Source organism: Metopolophium dirhodum, chromosome 5 (assembly GCF_019925205.1).
Source record: "Metopolophium dirhodum isolate CAU chromosome 5, ASM1992520v1, whole genome shotgun sequence".
In the NCBI taxonomy this organism is placed as follows: Eukaryota; Metazoa; Arthropoda; class Insecta; order Hemiptera; family Aphididae; genus Metopolophium; species Metopolophium dirhodum.
The window spans coordinates 38436433-38459753 of record NC_083564.1 but is presented as its reverse complement, the minus strand read 5'-3'; the positions used below and the strand labels follow the sequence as shown (position 1 = coordinate 38459753).

The 23321-nt window shown below is 28.2% G+C and overlaps 1 protein-coding gene across 3 annotated transcripts in view; it reads left to right on the top strand.

The window, feature by feature from the left end:
- The window catches only part of LOC132944552 (Kv channel-interacting protein 1-like), a 482905-nt gene that overhangs the window by 449135 nt on the left and 10449 nt on the right, over positions 1 to 23321 (top strand). For 2 of the 3 annotated variants that reach the window (XM_061013982.1, XM_061013981.1), the window contains 2 exons: positions 21857 to 21981; positions 23079 to 23148. In XM_061013982.1, coding sequence (XP_060869965.1) covers positions 21857 to 21981; positions 23079 to 23148 — 195 coding nt within the window. The remainder of the gene's footprint in view (positions 1 to 21856; positions 21982 to 23078; positions 23149 to 23321) is intronic. The other variant, XM_061013983.1, reaches the window with a different exon arrangement.

Genomic DNA, 23321 nt, shown 5'->3' with positions numbered 1-23321 from the left:
TATTTAAAAATGTAAGAATCTGTTTTGAAAACTTTCGTTTTATTTTATATTAAAATAAAAAAAAAATACAGCGACAATGAATAATCCAACTAATAACTAACAATAATTACTAAAATATTGTTGTGATCGTTTTGTAAGTGCGTGACCACAAAATAATAACTGTTATGAATAGAAACATTCTATTTTTCTTTGGAAATAAAATTGTACTATATTTCCAAAATTAAAAATGCTCTATTCGAGTTTTAATTTGAAATAATTGCGTTCAATTTTTATTGTAAAATATCGAATTATTTTTTAAAAATTTTATTCGGTTATTAACTGTTATGTTTTACTAAAAAAAATGAAATAATAAACAATTTTTAATTTAAAATATTTGCTGGGTATGAAATATCGAATAATTTTTTTAAAACTGTATTCGTTTATAGACTGTTCTTTTTTACTCGAAAAATGAAATAATAAACAATTTTTAATATAAACCATTCGCCGGGTATTAAATAGTGACGTGTTGCCGGAAGATCATGAGGCAGGGCCAAACGTCGTTATTTCACAATATTATAGTAGTTTGTTCAAACTCCAATAATTCGTTATACCTACATTGTGAATGAATAAAAAGTAAAAACGAATGGAATAAAATATATGAAAATATCGAGAGACGTCTGTTTCACAGCTATACATTATTGCGTTTGAATAGAATGCATCGACAATTGCAAATTGAGAACCTTTTTTAATAAAATTATAATAATAATATAGTCTTATAGTCTGCAGGTATCTAAATATTTAATCCGTTATGCACCGGTACACACGTACAATATATAGTCCGAGTTGAATGTAAATTATTTAAATTCTGGAAATGTCGCGTTGACAACGTTAAAAAACGGTATGTATCGATGTAAAATTCTGTTCGATAATGTTTTTGTTTGAACGTCATAATAATATCAGCTATGGACGGAGAAAATAAATTAGCCGAATGTCGCGATCGGATGGCGGATATATCAACAGACGCCGGAAGTGCACGCAATGCGTTCACCTTCAAATATAAAATATAATTTACGAAATATATAATAAACGCGTAAAATGTCGACGACAGACGTCGTAATAATAATATAATACGTTATCACGAAACGCAATATAATATAATTAATAACGATCCGTAATTTCATAATAATAATATAATATCAGTCATCGTAATTCGTAGCGGTGGCGCACACGTCCGACCGACGACGGGTTAATCGTACATCATATTCGTCACTGTGCACACAACGCGACACTGCACAAGCGTATATGATATTTTATTACAAAGATAGATAGGACGGGAAAAATAAATTTGCTCTACGGAGATCAATTTAACGCGTAAGACACTATTTATCTATATAGTTATTTCAGAAAACGCTTACGTGTTTCGAAAATATTTTTTTTTACTCGATTGTATAAGTAAAAATTCATGTACCGAAGGAGATTATTATTCGGAGTATTTCGATCTATACAAATCAAATTTCTGACAAGTATATAGTATATTAGTTAACTTACAACTTATAAGTAATTTAAGTTACAACTCATAGACTACTCTTACAAAATTCCATTTTTATACATATAAGTACCTACTGCAAAAAATATTCTGCTTTGTAATAAGGAATTAAAAATGAATGTTGTAAAAAAATTATAACGATAAAAAATAGTAAAAATATACTTTTTAGAAAAATGTTGTTTTCAATGATTTAAATCCCATGTAAAAAAAAATTTCGAAAAACGTTAGTAGTTTATGAAATAATGAAAGTCTTGCGTTAAATTGATCACTCGGTATAATATACGTTTGTGAGTGTCATGTGCGCGATCGATGACGCACGTACCTACTACACGCCACCCTGACTAGTATACCTTCGAAAACACAATATATAACATCTACCCCGTATTAATATTATGACGTACCTATACTAGATACGTATGCGAAATTAATTTACAAGGGGAGTGAGTTCCTATAAATACAATAAAAAAATTGTTTATACAATTCTGACTATATTAAAATTTTAAACACAAATATATTATGGGGAGTTAATCCTCAACCTACCCCACCCTCAGTACGCCGTTGTTTAGGCTATAATTATTACAATGTTTGAAAATTTCGTGAAATATAAAATTGAAAACGCTTGAATATTTCAGTCAAAATTATAGTTCATGACATAATATTTCAAGTGCGTGATTTCAAACACTATCTAGGCACGTGTCTATATTATAATATAATGTGGCGTGCATATTGTTATTACGTGTTTAATGTAATTACAAAACACTGTGTAAAGTGCGATTCTTTTAACACAAAACACTATAATTATCGTGTTGAATCAAAAAAAAAAAAAAAATCAGCGCGTAACTTGATTTCAGTAGAAAAAATAACTCGAGTAATCATATCAACATATAATTCATTAAAACATTGAAATCCTCAAAATGGATTGTGTGTATGTTAAAAAAAAATCCCTTTAATCAAAAATATGATCCGTTTCAAAAAAAAAAAAACACTTTTCGAACGACCTTGTGCGTTTAAACAATAAAAATCACGAATGGGCTTACAAATATATTTCGCGTTGGAAAAAAATCGCCCCGTTGATTTATTATAATAAATACATAGCACGCACTATACGCGTGAAGCGACGCAATCGTGTATTGTAACTATAATATTATTATGATTATGATTTATCCGATGTCGACGATAGTATAACGGCAATAATATCGCACAATGATTCGGCCGTGGCACTGCTATCATAATAGTAATAATAATAATATACATGTAAATGGGCACTATGAACCTAAAAAGACTCGTGCGGTAAAATTTGTTTTTCACGCGATATTTCGTACACACCATGATTTATGTGATGGTGTGTGCGTTGACGGACCCGCACGCATACCCACCCATATCCAACCACCCGCCGACCCACGCATATACACGTACAATGCATAACGCTCTAACAGTCATGTGGTTCGTGTACACTTACACTCTCGTCGGCCTCTATTCCGTTACGAATGACGATGACGGTCTATTTATTAGGTATATGGTATATTATTATATTATAATATTATGTATACGAGTGTTTGCAGTGCCTCCGATGTCGCACGTCCTTTCAAACCGGATTAGAATCCGTCGTTGCCGTCGCCATATTCGTGTGAAAATAACATTATGGGTTTCCATTCGTGTACCTACATGGAAGGTATACAGGAAGATTCATCACGAATGCTCACCCCATATTTTATTCTATAACTATAGGTAATGAATTTATTAAAATGAAAGATGTAAATAATATTGTTGACCTCACTATTATAAACTATATTTTTAAAAACATATATGTTTTCATACAGTGAGTGATATGCGGCGATACAAAGTTTGTTTTTTCAAACAAAAACGAAACTTTTTACTGCAGAGTGTAAGCAAATGGTTTCATTTAAAATGTATAACCTAAGGATAATAGTACAATCGAGTATCTTTGATGCACACAATATTTAATAACTCAAAAACTATACTTGTTCGAATTTCGATTTAGATACATGACAATTTTCAAAAAAATTTTCTGTTTAACAATTCATAGGAAAAAAGAGTAAAATTACTGTACGAAAAAAAATTAAGTTGTTATAGCCACAGAATAATCCTTATATATAGTATAACATATCTAAGTATTTATAACTATGGTCCTTATAAGTATACTAAAAAATTAAAAATCGATATTTTAATAAATTCATTATTTAAAAAAACGAATAGGGTTGAGCACTTGAGCATGCTTAGCGAATAAGCGTATATTATATGGATCCCGGGAATATTATATCTGATGACAATACCGTCGAACCCTATAATTATGCCTTTATAAATACCGTGTAATCGTAATGAATGCGCGTGCGTATTAAATGATATTGAAATCAATACACTGTGTAATTTTTATGACTTTTTTACAGTCGGTCGTTAAAGCAGTAATACGAAAAATATATTTAAAAAATATGAAGTAAAAAACCAATCTTATTTGCAATACGAACTTGTTTTCAAACGCTATTCTATTATTGTAATGAGCATATATATTTTTTGGTTGAAAAAATGTTAATGCGTTAACCGTTTCTGTTCTCTTTTCTGTGATAGTATAATACACTTAATCTTGATATATCGGCGAAATTAATGTTTACAAAACGTTGTTATTGTAATTACTCTGGTATATCATGGATAGTAAAATTATAATTTATTTTACAAATAAGAAGAATCGTTATTCGTCCGCTTTAGAGATGTCATGATGATAAAAGTTGGTAGTCGACTTTTTCGTTTATCGCTTTGATTTATAATTACAGATTTACAGCGATTAAAATTTTACGACTTGTGTATTTCGGTTTTTAAATAAATCCAACACTAAATATTTTGCATTCGATATTCATTGTAAGCTGAATAGTACCTATATATTTTTTAAAACGTCTATTGTTTTAAACTTAAACCAATTCTCGGTGTTCTAACAAAAAGATTACTGAGTCCATAGAAAAGTTAAGCCCAATGCGCATCATCCTAAATATATTATACCTACTCAAAAGAAACTCACTCGCTGTTTGATTTATTTTATTAAACATTCGTTGTTTTTATACAATTTATATTATTATTCCGAACACATAATTTTATTTTATATAATAATGCGTATACATACAACGTTTTGTTGTGAGAATTTATTTATAGCTTTGATATGGAGACGGCATCAATCTTAATTTATCAGTGTTCGCTAGAAAATCCAGACCACAAAGCCGCGGAACCGCCCATAAAATGAATTATTCCTTGTTAAAAAAATAAAAAATAAAGAAAATGACTGAGACTAATAAAAAACCAACCTTAAAAGTCACCACTCACCATTATCATTTTTCGACGAATTGTCTAAGTTTTATAACCTTCAACCGCAAAATCCCAATTTGTCATAGTACGTGAAAAAATCAGATTTATTATTTTATTTTTAAAGCGGAAAGAATCCCATTGCTGATTTACCAATATTGTACGTCGGCGTAATAGATAGGCAATATATGTGTCTAAACGTGTAGGTGGTTATATGTTATGTATCATAACAATTTATTTTGTTTACAAATTATTCCAAATTATTATTTTTTTTTTCTTACAGAGCAAAAAATACTGGTTTCGATCTAAAATAAAAAAAATACTATCGCCCATCAGAGCATAGGAAAGCCATCAATTTTAATTTACTGAATGTATTTAATTCGCGACGAGAAATTAATGCGTTTTGGCTCACTCGTACGGTTTTTATTATCTTTTTGTTTCTCCATAAAAAGAGATAAAAAAAAAAAAAAAAACGTAAACCAAAACACAACGATAACTTTAAAGTGATGTGTTAACATTCAATCATAAATCTACAACAACTACCTAATTCGTCTCAGTTATCAGGGCGGGAGGAGAATTATCGATGATCGTTGTGGTCACATCAGACGTAGACCGAATTAATGAATTGTTAATAGTTTTACATTATATTATAATATTATGATAATCATCAGGTTTTGCGATTTTATGCTCAAATATGAAATAGTTACCTACGACTTTGTTCATTGTGGAGGTGCACAATTATAATATCATAGGACACATGCCTGAGAAATTATAATAATTTTAATACGAATTCGCGAGTAAATGTTGACCGTACTATTGATTCCTCGAGCACGCTACACACTTGAAAAATATATATTTATGTAATATAATATGTTATTACTATTATAATACACATAACAACATAATACGAGTACGAGTTAAGTACCTACCTGTGTATACAATACACCATATATAGAGGCGTACCTACGTATTTCCCTACCATATTTTTTACTCTCGACGTGTGCTGGATACATTGCACGATCGATATGTATGTTATTGTACTACATTGCCGATACAAATGACCGTTCGAATTAACCGGTGAAAAATCGATTTCGCCCGTCTCGAATGTGCGTATTATGTGGTCCGTCGTCCGGCCACCGCGTACTGAAAGCCATTACAATCCAAATGAGATAGGAATTCGGGGCTCGGGGAGGTGGGTCGGGGTGATTTGTATCCCGGTGTGCAATTAAGGGTTTGTATATGTGCGTCCTGGGCGGCGCGGGGAGGTGGTGCGCGAGCGAAATTACCGGATTTTCGACGTAACCGAACGCTCGTCACTCAGACCACCTTACCGCCACTCCGACCAGCGACCACCGTCCTCTGGCGGTACCGTTGGCCGTGGGGGGTGGTTGGGGGAGAGTGCAGACGAAAAAAAAGGAAGAAACGACGAAAAAAAAATCAATCACCACAGTGTTATCGAATGTAACCGACCGGTGCCAAAAATATATTTCCGTTATTAGAACGACACCGTTGCGGTACGACTTGCTGCAATGTATTGCGCAGCGCCGTCGACGGACTTCATACTCTCTCCCCTCCCCCCCCCCGCCCTGGACGGTGCCGATAGAACTCCAACACGGAATTGGATGGGGTCCAATATATATGTATATAATATATTATATGAGGATTCGTCACCGTGTGGTTATTCGGGTATATTTGTATTTAGATATCTATACAGGTATGTGCCCATAGGTAATAATAATAATAGTATGTAGGTATTCGCTGTGGTGATTACGTTTCCGCGTTGAAATTGAAATCGGTGGTAAAAAAAAAAAAACAACAATAATAACGGAATATCATTCGATGATAATATTATTATTGTTGTTTTTCGTTTTACATAAACGAGGTCACGTGGCCGCGATTATCGTCATCCATATCGATTTAATTACCGCCGACAATATTATTGTGTCGACGATGAATCTCCTCCCCCGCACGGCTGGTAATATACCTAGTTGGACTGGACCCAACACGAGTATGCCGCTGTGTGATAGTCCGAGTTTTTAGGCCGTTCGACTTTATATTATATTATACGTATTATACGTATTATACACTTTGTAGTATTATAACGCTGTGCAGGCGCCGACCCGCCCGCCGCCCGTCTCTTGTGTCATATATATATATATATATATAATAATAGCTGCTGTAGTAGTTATAATGCACTGCGGGTAGTCCGTTGTATTTACGACACGCGCCGAGGAGAGTATAATATAATAATAATAATAATAATTTAATAACTTTATTATTATTATTATTATTATTAATATTATTATTATTATTGTATGCAGTAGTCCGGCACTTCCGTGTCCAAAAACGGAACCCCGACGATGATGAACGAAAATAAAACTAGCGGTCCCATTTTTCTCCTCGACCGCCGGACGACGAGCATTTGTCGACGAGCGACGAGCCTGCAGTATTACCTAATAAATAATTATTATACTTAATAGGGGTGCATCGATGTCTAATAATCACATTATTGAATTCGCGTTATTATCAGTCACCGTCATTAATTGATAAGACGTCTCGATGCGAATCCTGCAGTAGACCCCTTCAAGCTCCGGTCCGTTCCGTTGTAGTGCCAGCACAACTATGTCTGCTTTTGTGACGATAATAATTCATTATATTATAATGACCCGGTCAGACGCGGTACCTATTAAATATAGAATTATTATCCTGTCGTGTTTCCTGTTTCCAGTATAATATTATAATATTATTACTATGTTTATTTATAACGTAGTCGTGTGTCGTGTACACTCGTAAGTCCGATTATAATAATAATAATATAATCGTTTGTGGACTTAATTACCGACTGCTGCAGCCGTATCTTATGCGTATACAATCAACGCCGTCGTCGACGAACCTATCCTCCCCCGTCACATATTATACCTCGTACATTCGGCAAGACTAGAACACGGTGTTGGACCGAACCCAACACGAGTTTATAGCCTCCTAAAAAGTGTACGTCGTCAGTAAAAAAAAAATTTATTTCTATTTATTTGTTTTTTTTTTTTTTGAAAAAAAGATTTCAGAAATAGTGATACAATGTGATTAATTACAATCAAACAAATAATTAAATCTCTATAATTATGTTCATAATAATTCACAATCGTTGTTCAGTGAAAAACCGAACGAAATTTATAACGATTACATATATCATACAGCAAAGATTTTTCTATATGCCATTATGCCAATAATGGAGTAATGTAATTCTCAGAATTATTTTTTCTATCCCTCTTATTGTAGCATCATTTTTACCAATTACCCATTGTTCAATCATAGTTTTTAATTAAAGTCATATATATTTTATTCAAAATATACAGTTTGTAATATTATTCTAGTACAAATTTGATATTAATTGATATTGTAAAATAGTTAAATTTGGTTTTGTAGTATTCACTATTCTGGATGTTGATATAAGTGTAGGTACGTGGAAATTAAATATGAATTATTATTGTTTATGTTTATTTTAGATAATTGTATAAATGTCCATTGAATTTCACAATCACATTTAACTATCCTAACTATAGACAAAAGCTGACATAATATTATTATTATTATTTCAATTAAATTGTATTTTGTTATTACATAAACAAAGACAATAATATAATAAAGCTTATTCAGAAAATATTATATAATTTCACTATAAATATGAAATAGAATATTTCAAATAAATAAATTATATACAAAAAACTTCTTGTTAAATATATTAATTTAAATTATAGTACGCGGAATATTGTTGTTTTTTTAATATTTAATAATAATATGGTTCGGGAATTATGAGGTTGAAGTTTGAGTTTAGAACTTAAAAATAAATAAAACGTTGATTTAATATTCAGGGTATCTCACCGTGTTTAAACAGGTCAATAAATTACTTTCTTATTATTCTATTTTTTTTCAAATACGTATCTGCAAATTATAATTGTACTCAAAGGACAAAGACCACGCGTATTTATGTATTATTGTTTTTTGTGTTTGCGTGTATTTGGTTAACCAGTAAGTTGGCACCTTGATTTTTTCACAAAATGTAAAAGTAAAATTAGATTTTAATTCTCATTAAATATTCAGAGAAATATGAATTTTTGGTATGGATTATTCTAGATGAATTTTAAAATTCATAATTCCATGAATATTTTATAAAATAAGTAGTTTGACTAAAAAAAATGTGGGCTATTCAATACAGTTGGAATTCAGAAAAATAATTTTTACATAAAAAAAAAGGGTTTGATAAAAAGTTATTGAGCAGGAAAAATACGGTAGATGACTCTGTATACGTTGTTTTTGTACAATATAGGGGCGCACAGTATACACACATGAAACGCTTTCCGAAAAGTATTTTCTTTATTTGTACATAAAAAATAAAAATATATTTTACATTGAAAAGCAAAAGTCAATATCATCTTATACAACAAAAAATATAACGGTTTTTTACATCGAATTGTAATAACTTTAATAAAACACAATTTTAAATCGTATTGATCGATCAAAAATATATTTACATAAATCTTATTAGACTTGAAAACTTACGAGAATAATAACTGTATTTTTGTTGTAAATACATTTTTGGTTTATTTGATTTATTGGAATTAAAACATATTGTCTCTAATGTCTTATAAATATTGCCTTAAACTCATAAATATAGTGTTTCGAGAGTATTAATAAACAATAAGTTACAAAAGTTGAAGTCTGTTTTTGTCTTTCTATTTGTGGATGAAATATAGTCTTGTCAGTAGCAAACACTTTTGAGAAAGTCTTAAAATGCGTGTTAAATATTATGCATAAGTCCATGAATCAAACATGTTGTAAAAACCAAATAGGTTTGCAATACCAAAATAACTGCAGGCACTATACTTAAATAAAAAAGCATGTACAGTGGTCAAATATCTGTCTCTACAATAATATGTAAATATAAATTATAATATAATAATTGTGTTTCAAATTGAAAAATTCTCGAAAATGTAGGTGATCACTGAAAAAAATATAACCACAATTAAAATAATTTAGATCATGAACAAATTAATAATGGATGATTTCACGTAATGTTATTTTTAGGGAACGGATTTAAATGCTCTAAAAAAACAAGAAAAATGCCTTAAAAAAATACGATTTAATGCCTTAAAAAAATGCTTTAACATCAAAAAATGCACTAAAAAAATGCCTTAAAAAACTTTAAAAATGGGTTTTATATTCAATAAAAACAAAATTTTAAATTTAAAACTTATAAAAAACACATTATTATGAAAAATCTAATAAAAAATATTTAAATACAATACAACCTTAATTAATTAATTTTCAATTATCTTCTGTCCATCTTCTTTTTACCCTAAAAAATAAATAATTTAATAGGTATACCATTTAGATAGGTATATTCGTTTTACTTTTACCTTTTGTTTCATAGCATTGTATTATACACGTGTCAACAATAATTTCGTAATTTCGTAACATAATACATATTTAGGTATTTTAGTTTATTTTAGAATGAATGTGGAAAAAATGTTGAAAAAATGACTTAAAAACCACAAAATGCACTAAAAATTTCAAAAAATGCTCTAAAAATGCATTAAAGTCTTAAAAATGCAAAATAATGCAAAATAATGCAAAATAAAAGTTACATTTTTTAATTCTTTGACGTATGAAATGAACTTTTTGCTTGGAAACCAATGTTTTCGGACATTCAGAAAAAAATGCAATTTGCATTCAAATTCGTTCTCTAGTTATTATCATACTTGATGAGACTTAACTGGTGAACAACAAGCGAGGTATAATTATATAACAAAGAGTGAATATGTATTCCTGAATAAAAAATACGTGTTGCCGACTTTATTGGATACTTTCGACAACATTGTTAATAAATGTTTACAATCCCACCCGTGGTATAAGACAATGGATAATTTATAGAGGAAGTACCAAACCATCGTTTATATAACCACCCACGATAGTCCAACGCGACCGAAACGTTCGGTCTTGGCTTTTGTTGGTGGCCACCGGCAAAGGCCACGCAGAGTTTGAGGATTTGTAATTACTATACCGTTTTATCTCTCAAAGGACCGTTTTCCTTCGCCGGTTAATGTTAACATCACATCAGTGTATTATTTATGAGGAGGTATATAAATACATTTTAATATTATATAATGATTAATATTATGGTTATGATGTGTTTTTGAGACTGATGAAGTCTAGTTAAAAATAATTATCGCTTAGTTGACGTGGGTACTGCAATTGGGTTCTCTTTCACTGGTCCTAATTGTATGTTTTTTCATATATATATATATGATATATAAATTATTGTTATCTCAGCAAATCGCCGAGTTCATTAGATTGTAAATTTAGATCATCAGATCCTGCAGTGTTCATCATCAATTTAACAATTTAATAAAACGAACAAGGCGTTGTGTAATGGTCGTCGTGTTGCCGTGCTTGAATGTTATTTTCACGCGAATATTTCTCGTCAAAACGTTCAAAACATTTTTTTTTAGAATAAGTCCATGCGGAAAATTGATTAAATTTTTAATCAAACATAAGACTTTTTTTTTTAAATTACTTATCAAGTTATAACAGTTTTAAATATAATAAAATTCTGATTATAATATTATTTGAATTATAATTCAGTTTTGCGGTATTACGAAATGTTGTACACATTATTATATTGTACCTACTCTTATAAGAGAACGCCACACCTGCATATGTTGTATCCGTGTTAGTCGTGTTACGAGTGCGTAACATAGCAAATTCACGCTCAGCAGATCACGTTTAGCTCCGTTAGTTTAAAAATTAGAGTGAATCAACCTATCATGAAACTATATGGCGAGAACAATATTATTAGATGGTTTATTACGATTATTCAGTTTTTAAGTGAGTTATGAGCATTTTTAATTTACGCTATATTATATACGCATAATTTGCTAAAAAATTGAAATATCGTAAAACACCAAATACGAACATAGATAATGTTCTTACCATCAATACTTAATTGTTTTCCAACTTGAAACTAAATTATAGACTATAATGTTTATACTCTATACAGTATTTCCATATAAGTTAGATTCGAATGATATAAATTTTTAACTTGAAACAATTCACGGTAAATATTTTTTGACAAGAAAACGAAATAGACTGAAGTAGTGAAATATAATTAAATTAAAAACAAAATAAATTAACCTAACTTACTTCTTAAAATGAAAAATTAATTCGTTAATTTCACGTTAATTAAAAAAGAAATTTAGGAAGTTAAGTTAAGTTAAGTTAAAAAGTTAATTTAATTTAAACTTTTTAACTTAACTTTAACTTTTTAACTCGTTAATGCCTAGCCTTACTAATTAGGATACATTAAAATAATTTATGACTGACTCATCAAAAAAGTTGAATTTAATGAGTTGATTATATTATTATATTCAAGCAATAGACATTTTATACAATAATAAATTGTATTTAGTGATAAAATAGTTTTCAGCAATATTTCGGCCGAATAGCTCTTTATTCGTTATGAAATGTTCAAACTTTCTCGATGTAAGGATAAAAAATATTTCTGGAGCGCTTCTAAGTTGAAAGTACTCGCAGTTTTTTTTTAAAATTATTACTCCCGTGGGAATCGCAACACTACAAACAATATTTGTATTCACAGTGCTTAGCTATATTTACCGGATAGACGTCTGAAAGATGTATTCAATTCCCAATGCTATTGAAGGCCCAACTTGTGCCTAAGATTATTAAACACGGGCTGAGGTTTACTTAAGAATTTGTATTTTGCTTATTACATACATCTCAAAGAGCCTAATGATTGTTTTGAGCGGAAGGTAGGTACATCGGACATATATTATTAAATAATTCGTGGAATTCGCTCTTCACCAAAGTTACGCTTGCACAAATCGTAAAAAAAAAACAATAATAATAATTTACCAATTATTATTGAATTGATACGTAGTATGCCTACACGCACACACCAGCGTGTTCATGTCATAATAATAATATGTGTACATTATTTCTAACATATTATACTTCCGTTGACCAAATAATTAAGCCAAAATGGGCTACATCCGTGCTTTGACAATAGCCAAAAGTTAATGTTGGATTTCAAATACACTGGTTAAATATTATGTAATTGTATTTAATTTCGTTCGCAAATATTCATAACTCTCGTTTGAATGAGTGTATTTGATATAATATTATAAATTACTAAACATTCAAAATAATAATATAGTTTGACATTTTAATGAACATCCAACACGCGCTTTACCTTGCACTATATTTTTTTAATTGAGAATATTTTGCTCCGTTATCGTAATCATTTTAGCTTTCAATGTTAAACATCGTCGCTATCGGTGCCTGTGTGTAATGTGGTATTATTTACATAGAAACTCGCAGAATAAAATGAAATTAATAAACCAACTAAGCTGACGCACCGCGGTCTACAGGCGATTCGAATACAACCAAAACTTTAATAAAACCAAGAACAGCTAATATAAACTTTAGTAAAATCACGAACAGCTAATGTAAACTTAAATAAATCAAATACGCTTCCGAATATTTCAATCACACAATCCAGCCGAAGAAAGACTCCGAATTCGAACTCTATTTCAAAACAACCCATTCAGCATTCAGTATCTGATTCCCAATCAAAATCCAATATTATCACAAACAAAAACAAACATTAGTCTGAACAAAATATCAGGTCATGGTATAATAGTCAATATATATTATAATAAAGCGAAAGAATTTGTCATAAAGAATAAAATTATCTCAACCTGATAATGTGTACAACTTACAAATGTCTGAAAGGAAAAAATATAATAAAATGATTAGACGAACCCGTTGCAGTTGTGTACTGTTATTATTAGATGACGGTTATAATGTTAAACATTGCATACAATATTTATTTAACATAAACATAATAATATATTTAATAGGAATATCCGTGTGGATAATTTCCAATTTATGTTCGTCTTGCCGCAAAGGAACTGCGATTAAATTAGAAAAATAATAGATACATTAAAGTTGAATTAAAAACCTCGTGTGAAACAATAAACGTTAGGTACAAACGCCGATATAAACGATTGAAAGATTAACCATGAATGCCTATTCAGCCAAAAACGAAAAATAATAATAAACTAACATCGGCCGCAAGGGAATATATAGAAATAAAAATTCCGAACAATAGCAACAGCTATAAAACGACAATACAACGGAAATAATGTCATTGTACTCCAAGGACGACCTTAGAAGAGAAAACTCGCAAAATTATATCTAGCAAATGGAATATTGAACGGTACCTATACACAATACCAGTGACATTAAATTCAGATCTATACAACACACCGAAGACTATTAATGAAAAACAACCTGATTTATCTAAATAGAAAAAAAATTTTCTCATAGTATGAACAGTCAGAGAATCGAACACATATTATGGATGTAACATACGAAAATTTAATAGAAAAATTGAACAAGATTCTATGACATTTAAATTATCTTTGTAATATATTATAGTATTGAAATAATTTAAAACTGAAAGTTCAAAAAAATATTGATTAAAATTACAACAGCAAAAAAAAAAATCTTATCAAGGGATCGCGACCCACTAAAAAAAATCACCTAAGCTCTATAATTATAATTAGATTTTATTTACAAGTAAACTCCATTCTAAATCAAGCCATATAAAACGTTAAGTTTATACAACTAAAAACAAAACGCACGTATCGTACGTATCGATACGTATAGTCAATTCTGGACAATATAGTATCGTCTATACATCTATAATAATACAGTAATATGTAATGGAGTCTTAGCCATTAACAATATTATGTAGGTAGTCGAAGAATTTTAATTATACAATATAAAAACACAATAGCTTAACAATTTATCTAAAAACGAATTAAATTGTTAATTTTAGATTTATCCGCTTCGTATTCTACAATAGTACACATCATTTTCCTATCATGTGATCCATATGCCACGATTTTCGTGGACCAGAGGAAGTTTAGATACCTAGGTAATATACTTTCGGGTAGGTACGTCGAGTTTTGCACAAATATTGTTTGATATTTTAACTGGCACAAATCATAATCAAACTCGAATCCTTACACCTAATTGACTACCTACCTATTAGTTTGGTAATCAGCATTTGTATATGAAAGGGGTGAGAAAGATATTTTAAGAAATCGAGTTAAAAACAAATGCGGCTTGTCATTAAAAAAAACATAATCGTAAAAATGTTACACAATATTTTACATAATATTCCTATATTTAATAGTAGAGCCCTGCAACAGGTACTATTAATGTAAAACAATATTTACCATACTACAATACGCCGTGCAAGAAGCCAGTAGGCAGTACATATTCACGAAGCGCAGTTTGGATGTGGTTTAGGCCGTTTCGGTAATTAATAATTGTTGTTTATAGGTCCACATACAATTTGATTATGTAACATTATATTACATAACGCTCATTATTACATAGTTTTATTTAATATACATACACGAAGTGAACACAACAAACACCTGCAGGAACTTGGCGTGCTTTATACTATTGCTTTATGAGTGGACTTGCCCTTACCTATTGTAATAATTGTTTAACTGATGATTGCATAATAATTATTATTAATATAAATATAATAGTTATATAGATGAATATTATCAATAAGTTGTAGGCAACAATTATTAACATTGATAATTTCAAAAATTTAAATCAATATTATATTTACTACATAGTTTATAAAGTACCGTTATCAATATAATACTACCAGTCTACCGCTAATAAAATATAATAATATATAATGTATTTTAATACATTTTTAATATTTTTAATCAAAATATTTATTCAGTTTATGACAAAAGTATTATTTCAAAGACAGTTTTTTTTTCTTATGCAAGATTAATTTTAAGTCTTTTTGTCTAAAATTTTCCAATTCAACCGTACTTTTATTTTTCCCGAAGATGTGAATTTTAAATTAGATCAAAAGTATATCTCTGAACATTTTATTTTTTATTTACAACCCTCAATTTTTTTAGAATAAAATAATATTTTCTCACTCGAATATAATTAATAATGTGGACATTTTCTCGTAAAATAAAGAACTATTCTCCGTCATTTATTTAAGTATCTAGATAAATTCTTCAGCCATGTTTACACGTGATGGAAGTTGGCCATATACTCGCGATTTGCTCGATCGGCTTCAAATTGGTGCCAATATTTTGAAACTAATGAATATGCTCCCTCCCCTGCATATCAGAAATTAAATTGTTTCAGAAATAATAAGTAGCTAACTATAAACACTTGGTGGTGAATGGTTGCAAAATATTGGCACTGATTTTGGAGTTTATTTGATAAAGTAATGGAACAGCTTTAGGTAAATGAAAATATTATATATTTTTTATCTAAAACGGTAAAAATAAAGCATCTATTGGTTATTATATTTATTATTTCGGTATATGATTGTGGAGTATAATAAAGTCAATAACTATATTATATTCAAAGATATGAATAATAGTAACATTTAGTTATGTTTTAATTCATACAATTATTAATGTATTGGTACCTATAAGGCTGTATAACTACATTTCTATTTTGAAATTTACCATTTCAGTTTTTAAGTATTTTATATATTTTGTTATAACATATAAAGTAAAATTTTAAAATAATTTAAGTTCATGATTAAGAAACCGTGAATTGTAAAATCAATTATTTCAAACTGCAAAATTATAAGTTATAAAAATATATAATTATACTATTGTTTAATAATAATACACATCACATATGATTAAAAACATGTATGTATTTATTTAATTATATATATTATTAATTAATTTTACATTTGTCGATGATTATAATTTATACTTAATGTTCAGTTTGGTTAGACACTAGGAGTTATAACAGTTATCATTATAAAAGTTTATCTGATTTATTATATTCTTATTGTTTTTAAATGCAAAAGAAAATTAAGACAGAAAACAGATTAATTTTTAGAATCAAATTATCGTCTAGCTCATTAGTCATTATTATTGTTCTGATTTATTATGATGACTATATTATAATATTACAATGCGTATTTCAACACAACAACATGAGTTCGAATGAAATAAATACATTTATCAGTTTATCGTAATCCCTCGTCGCTCAAACGTGTAGTATCTAGTTAGAATACGACTATAGCCAGCCAACTTGTATAATATTATCAACTCACGATTTTGAAACGGATTTTGTTTCCTAAACAACTTTTCTCCGCAACATGGATACAACAATACCAGCGCGTGAACGGTGTTCACATGGAGTTTAATAGCTTTTGCTCGACTTGTTAATTTCAATTAAAATGTAAATGCAAGTCGTGATTTTTTTTAGAAAAATGTTTTCGGTCACAACCTCAAAGTAGATAGGTACCTACCGTCACAAAATGAGTAGGTTCTTTTTAATAATATTTTTTTACCAGTTTATGGACAGATTACAATTATTATTTCAAACATCGATATTGAAATGCCCTACACATCAAATAGGTAACTCATTATAAACATTATAAAATGTTTGATTTATAGTATAAACTAAACAAAAATTGGAACACATACGTCATAACTTTAATGTCCCTAAAATATGTTTATTTATCAATTCAAATTAACTTTCATCGTAATAACATTATAAAAATACTTCAATATTTTTCAAATATAATTAAAATATTATTAAATGTTTTCTGAAAAAAAAAAATGATTTATTAAAAAATACTTGGTGAACGATTTTAAGATTATATAGAATTTCAGTATTTTTAATGAGTACTAAAATATTAGTTAATAAGTTTAAATAAAATTATAAAGATACACTAAGTTAATTCATTTTTCAACTTGTTTTCGTCAGTGTTTAATTCAAAAACATTATATTTACAACATTAATAAGTACCTATATTATAACATTAATGAGGTGTATTTCAGATGTATAGTAATTTTTTCTTGCAGTATCTGTGTATAACTGTTAATTATTATATTAGTACCTACCTACCTAAAAAAATAACATAAATAATTATTCATAACACTAACATTGCATTATTTCATTTAATAAACATGATTAATATTAGTTAAATTACTATAAAACTCCAAAAATGAATTATGACTAGTAGGTAATTCATAATTTTATCAAAAACTATAGTTACTTACAATAAATGTCACAGCGAACGAGCCACAGGGGTTTTTAATCATATAAAAAAAAGGGTTAGAAAGTAGTAGAGGTTTTCTAAAAGCATTTTTAATTTCTACATTATTAATGATAATAAAAATACCTTTTTCTATCGTATTTAAATTTAACAAAAACGATTTCATTTCTAATACGTCAGTTTGTTGAGTAACTTACCTACAGTACATTTCTAACTGAGATATTTGTTTGTTTTTTTCTTTTTTAGTTTTCTCGAGAATTTAACTTTTAGTGTCATGGTTACGCAGTATATATTTTGAAATGATTAATGTTGTGAAATATAAAAATAAAACAGTAGTTACTGTTTTTTATAAGTTAATTTTATAATATGAAGCTAAGGTGGATTTGTATACTATGTAGGTACACATTTTTACTAACAAAAGTATACAAAAAATGTTTACATGAAAGTGTACCTCAGAAATATATACGAATAATTTAAAACTCGGTGATAATGTAATATACCATAATTAATGTGCATTAATTAGGAATTGCATTAACCCATCGTAGCATCACATTAAATGTGTATATGCTTTCGAAACATTATATGATTGAATATAATTGATATTTGATATAAATCCGAAATCTCTGTCTCTACGAACGAAATGTATTATATATAGGTTATGTTTTATGACAAATTTTTGACACCAATTTATTTCATACCAAATATACTTTCAATATACCTACTTTAAAGTTTAAATCATACAATTTAATTTCTACTTAAAAATATCATTGATGATATAATGATATATTACTCATGTACCTGAGTTAGACATCGAATTAATTATTTCATTGTGATATGTCTTAATGTAGTCCAATTGTAGGTATATTTTGTTTAATAATATACTAGTGTTGGTATAGTTTCGAAAAAGTATTTAAAAATGTCAGTAGGTATTTAACGGATAGAAAAAAGTTTGTACCATATACAATATAGGTACATCTCTGCATTTTATTACAATCAAAACCATATTTTATTTTATTGACAAGTTTTATTGCATATCTATGGTAAGGGTCGTCTCGCACCGGAAAATATATATAATCCACTAGGGCAATAGTTTATTATTAAAAGTCCAAAATGAAAATCAAAAAGGTTTTACCACCCTCGTTGCCCTTCTTGGCCCATAAACAATGTAAAATATCCCAAAAGGAAACACCGTTAACTCTTTGGTTTGCTAAAGCCATTTTTAATGTTAACATTAAATCTCAAAAGAGAATCGAATAGTAATAACCATAGAATTGACCATCAATAAACATCAAATTAGTTGAATATTTATTGTATATTATGTTTTTATAATTTACACATTTTAAATAATTCCAATACTGTTATTTAATATAGAAGGTTCTCTTTTATAAATGTATGCGTACCATATAATATCTGTACCGAGTTATTATCCTAAATAAATGAATTATTATATTCTAATTAATATTCTTATAATATTTTTTTCAAGGTATAATTAATTTGAGACATAGAGCACGTTAAAAAGTATCTTATGATGAAAAAAATTGAAATTAAAAATGTTGTGGATTTTACATTTTTATCCTAATAAAATATGAATTTTCAACATGTTTTAATTTTTTTTTTCCAGCATTATTCATGTTTTATACACAAACAATTTAATACTAACATTCGTTGTCGATTGTTTTATGTGTAATTTTTTATTAAATATTTGTGTTAGGTATAACTTATAAGCGTTATGAAATTCTTTCATTCATCACTTTTAATTTTTAAATGATCATATAAATAATTTTTAGATATTATGACACATTTAATATTTTCTTATTATTCTTGTAACTAAAATTAGTAAATAAAATTATTTATGATTAGAAAAGTCAGGAAACGTTTTAAAACTATATAAGTTTTACATATTTGACATTTGTTCTAAATAAATTTGTTCTCAAAAATATCTATATAGGGTACATGGGTAGTCAATAATTCATCCAAATATAACACCATAATATTAACGATTATAAGATGTGAAAATATTTTGATATATTTTTAAGTAGAATTTCAAAATAATACTATAGAAACCGTCAAATATTTAGTTATGTATAGTTTCTCCATTCAAACTCATTATTTAATCAATTTCACAAATATGTGTATACATTATGGGTGTATTAAGATCGTATAGACTTTTTAGTCGAACTAAAAATATGATTTATTTTTGCAACATAAAATATATTTTAGCCTACTAAATAGATGGTTTATAGCGTTAGGAATAAAATTTTATCTAGAAATAATACAACCTATTAATAACCTCTACTAAAAAATGTTAACAATCATAAGCCAATATTATTATGCGTGAGCTTGTAAAATGTTTGATATAAAATATGATTTATTTATGTAAAAACATAAACGAGCTCCACTCGTAATCTCTTTTGGTTTTGAATATATTAATTCATCACTGGATTTCAAATTTAAAACGTCGAAAATACCCATCAAAATGTAGCCAACTATTTATTTTGATAGTAATATTATTCGAGTAATTATTAATCACCAATCAAGTTATTTGAAAATGGAACGAATTATCACCATTTCAAAACAATCCTGGACTAAAGTATTTTACACTGTGCGGGCCCATTATACAAATAACATATTATTATATATATTATGCGGGGAACACAAAATTTGTACCTTCAAATAACGAATGATCATAACGGCATTATGATGGGAATATAACATAATATTTTGACGGACATTGTTATAAGCTTAAATAAAACTATTAGAAAATTACAGATAAACGGTAAAATAATTCTTAGTCTATAGATATGATTTGTAATTTTTATTCAATATAGGCTCAAGTATTGCCTCGTTGAAGTAAAAACAAACAAACCAAATACTTTACACTTGTGGATTCAATAGTTTTAACCGGTTTTACTTTTTAAGTGTTCAATAAACTCCTATAAAAAATATTATTCACGATGTTTATTTTATTGCCGTACCTGTGTGAAAATTTGATAAGCTTTAAAAACTTGCTAAATTAATTTGTGGTAAGACAGCACAACTACGATTAATTTAAAATTGTATTATTATTTTTGTGTACAAAAATCTGTAACTTTTATAATATATATTACACTATGGTGTTATGCTAATGAATCAAAATAAATTAAAGTGAAAAAGGTTTAAACAGCCTCCCATTTTTATACACGTTACACACATACAATTTATTTTATTTACGACTTTAATCCTCACAACTTTATATATGTCGAGAGGAGGACACACCAGCGCAGAATGTTAGGCAAAGATGGGATTTTAATTTAGAATAATTTAATTTGATGGCGGAGTACTAGAGAAGCAGTATGTTGAAACTGTAATATTTTTACTCGACTCTCGTTAGCCGTAAAATGTACATTAAATTACTACCCTTCTATCCATTTTATCATTTATAAAAATTGTATAAATGTTTCAAGGAAAATCATCACATGAAATGTATGTGCTAAATTATATTCAAAAACGTTTTTCAGTAAAAAATTGGATTATTTTGCAACTAAAAATGCTTTAATTTTTCAGTCGTAAATGATAATTTTAAGGCCAACGCACATTAAGTATAAAAAATATATCCGAAACTTAATGACAAATATTTAAATTTATTTAAAAATAAAATCGTAATAGCATACGATATAGTTTTAATAGACTATTTGTACGACATGATGGTCTGTGGGTATCAGTACTACCGCATGAATACTAAATATTAAATAAATTCTCTAGTATTTTTTAAATTGTTCCAAACAGTTTGGTTATATTGATTATGGATAATGTCATCGTATTTTGTGCAGCAAATGGGAATAAATAAGAAATATTTCTCACAAATTTGTTTTGTTTATGTGTTACAGAAGAAGATATTGATGAATTCAATATACACGTATCGAGGTACAGACCAGAAGAGTTGACAAAGCTCACAAAAATCACCAAGTTCAATAAAAAAGAAATTCAACTAATTTATAGAGGTTTTAAACAGGTATGTTCCTAATAAAACAATAAAGACAGCTTGAAATTTTTTCTTGGTACTTTGAGGCCGCATTACAAAAAATGTATTTTAATATCACAATTATTAGGAGTAGATGACTAACAAAGGAAATCATTTTTCTTACGCCATTGCGTTTTCTTAAGACATAATGATTAATAGCTGAGTAATGCCGAGTAGTTTCTAAGATAAAAGCATAAAGTCCATTGCGTTAATTAAGTTACTCATCTATATAATAATAAAGAGTGTTTTTGATTACTTATAAACAATGTTTTTTTGTAGGCGTACAAAAATGTGCAATCCTATTAAGATTGTTAGATTAAATTTTATAACTAATTTTAAAATGGTAAAAATGTCGGTATAAATTTGTTTTTATATTAGTTAAAAAATATTTATTATATACGGGTATCCATGTTATAAATACATTTTTCTAAACTATTTACTTATATGTGATTTTATATAGTTCCTTTTATACTTCTAATATAACCCCCTATTTTTTATTTTATGAATTTCTAGATAACTACAATGGAATTTGAAAAAAATGACTTTTCTATACTACATATTATATTAAATTTTAAATTGAAAAGGTCCCACATGATTACATGAAACTTTATGAGTTTTTTAACTATCAAAACTAGTATCCTCTAAAATAAACTGAACAAAAAATCACAAGTACAATAGAGTATTTGAAAACTAATAACGTGATTTAACGTTGATTAATACTTATTTAGCTTATAAAATATATTTTAATTCTTTAACTTTGAATTTAAGAAGATGATGTACCGAATGATTGGTGTCTATCAAAGATTATCTAAGTTTAAATAGGCTACTTGTGAAAAAATTCTGTTTTCATGAACTTTTTAATTTTTAGAACAATATTGGCAGATATTTCTGTAAATATTTATGTTTAACAATACACCTAACATTAATACATTCATGTGTCTACTTACGTATTTTCATTTGTCAAATACTAGAGTCGTACAAATAAGAAACACTGAAAAGTCCGAAACTCTGAACTATGATTAGTTTTGTTTAGTTATTTGTAAATACATTTCATTAAATATAAAACTAATATATACGTTTTGTTTTAGGAGTGTCCTACTGGTATGGTAGATGAAGATTCATTCAAACACATATTCTCACAGTTTTTTCCCCAAGGTGGTTAGTAAATAAATTAATGTATATTTTAGAAAAATATGCCTTATTAAATATTTTTACGATACAATGTATTTGCATACATGTATAATGCAACAGGTAATAATTATAATAGGAAAATAGAACATTTATAAATAATATATTATGATGTTTATTGTACGAATACTCGATACAATATA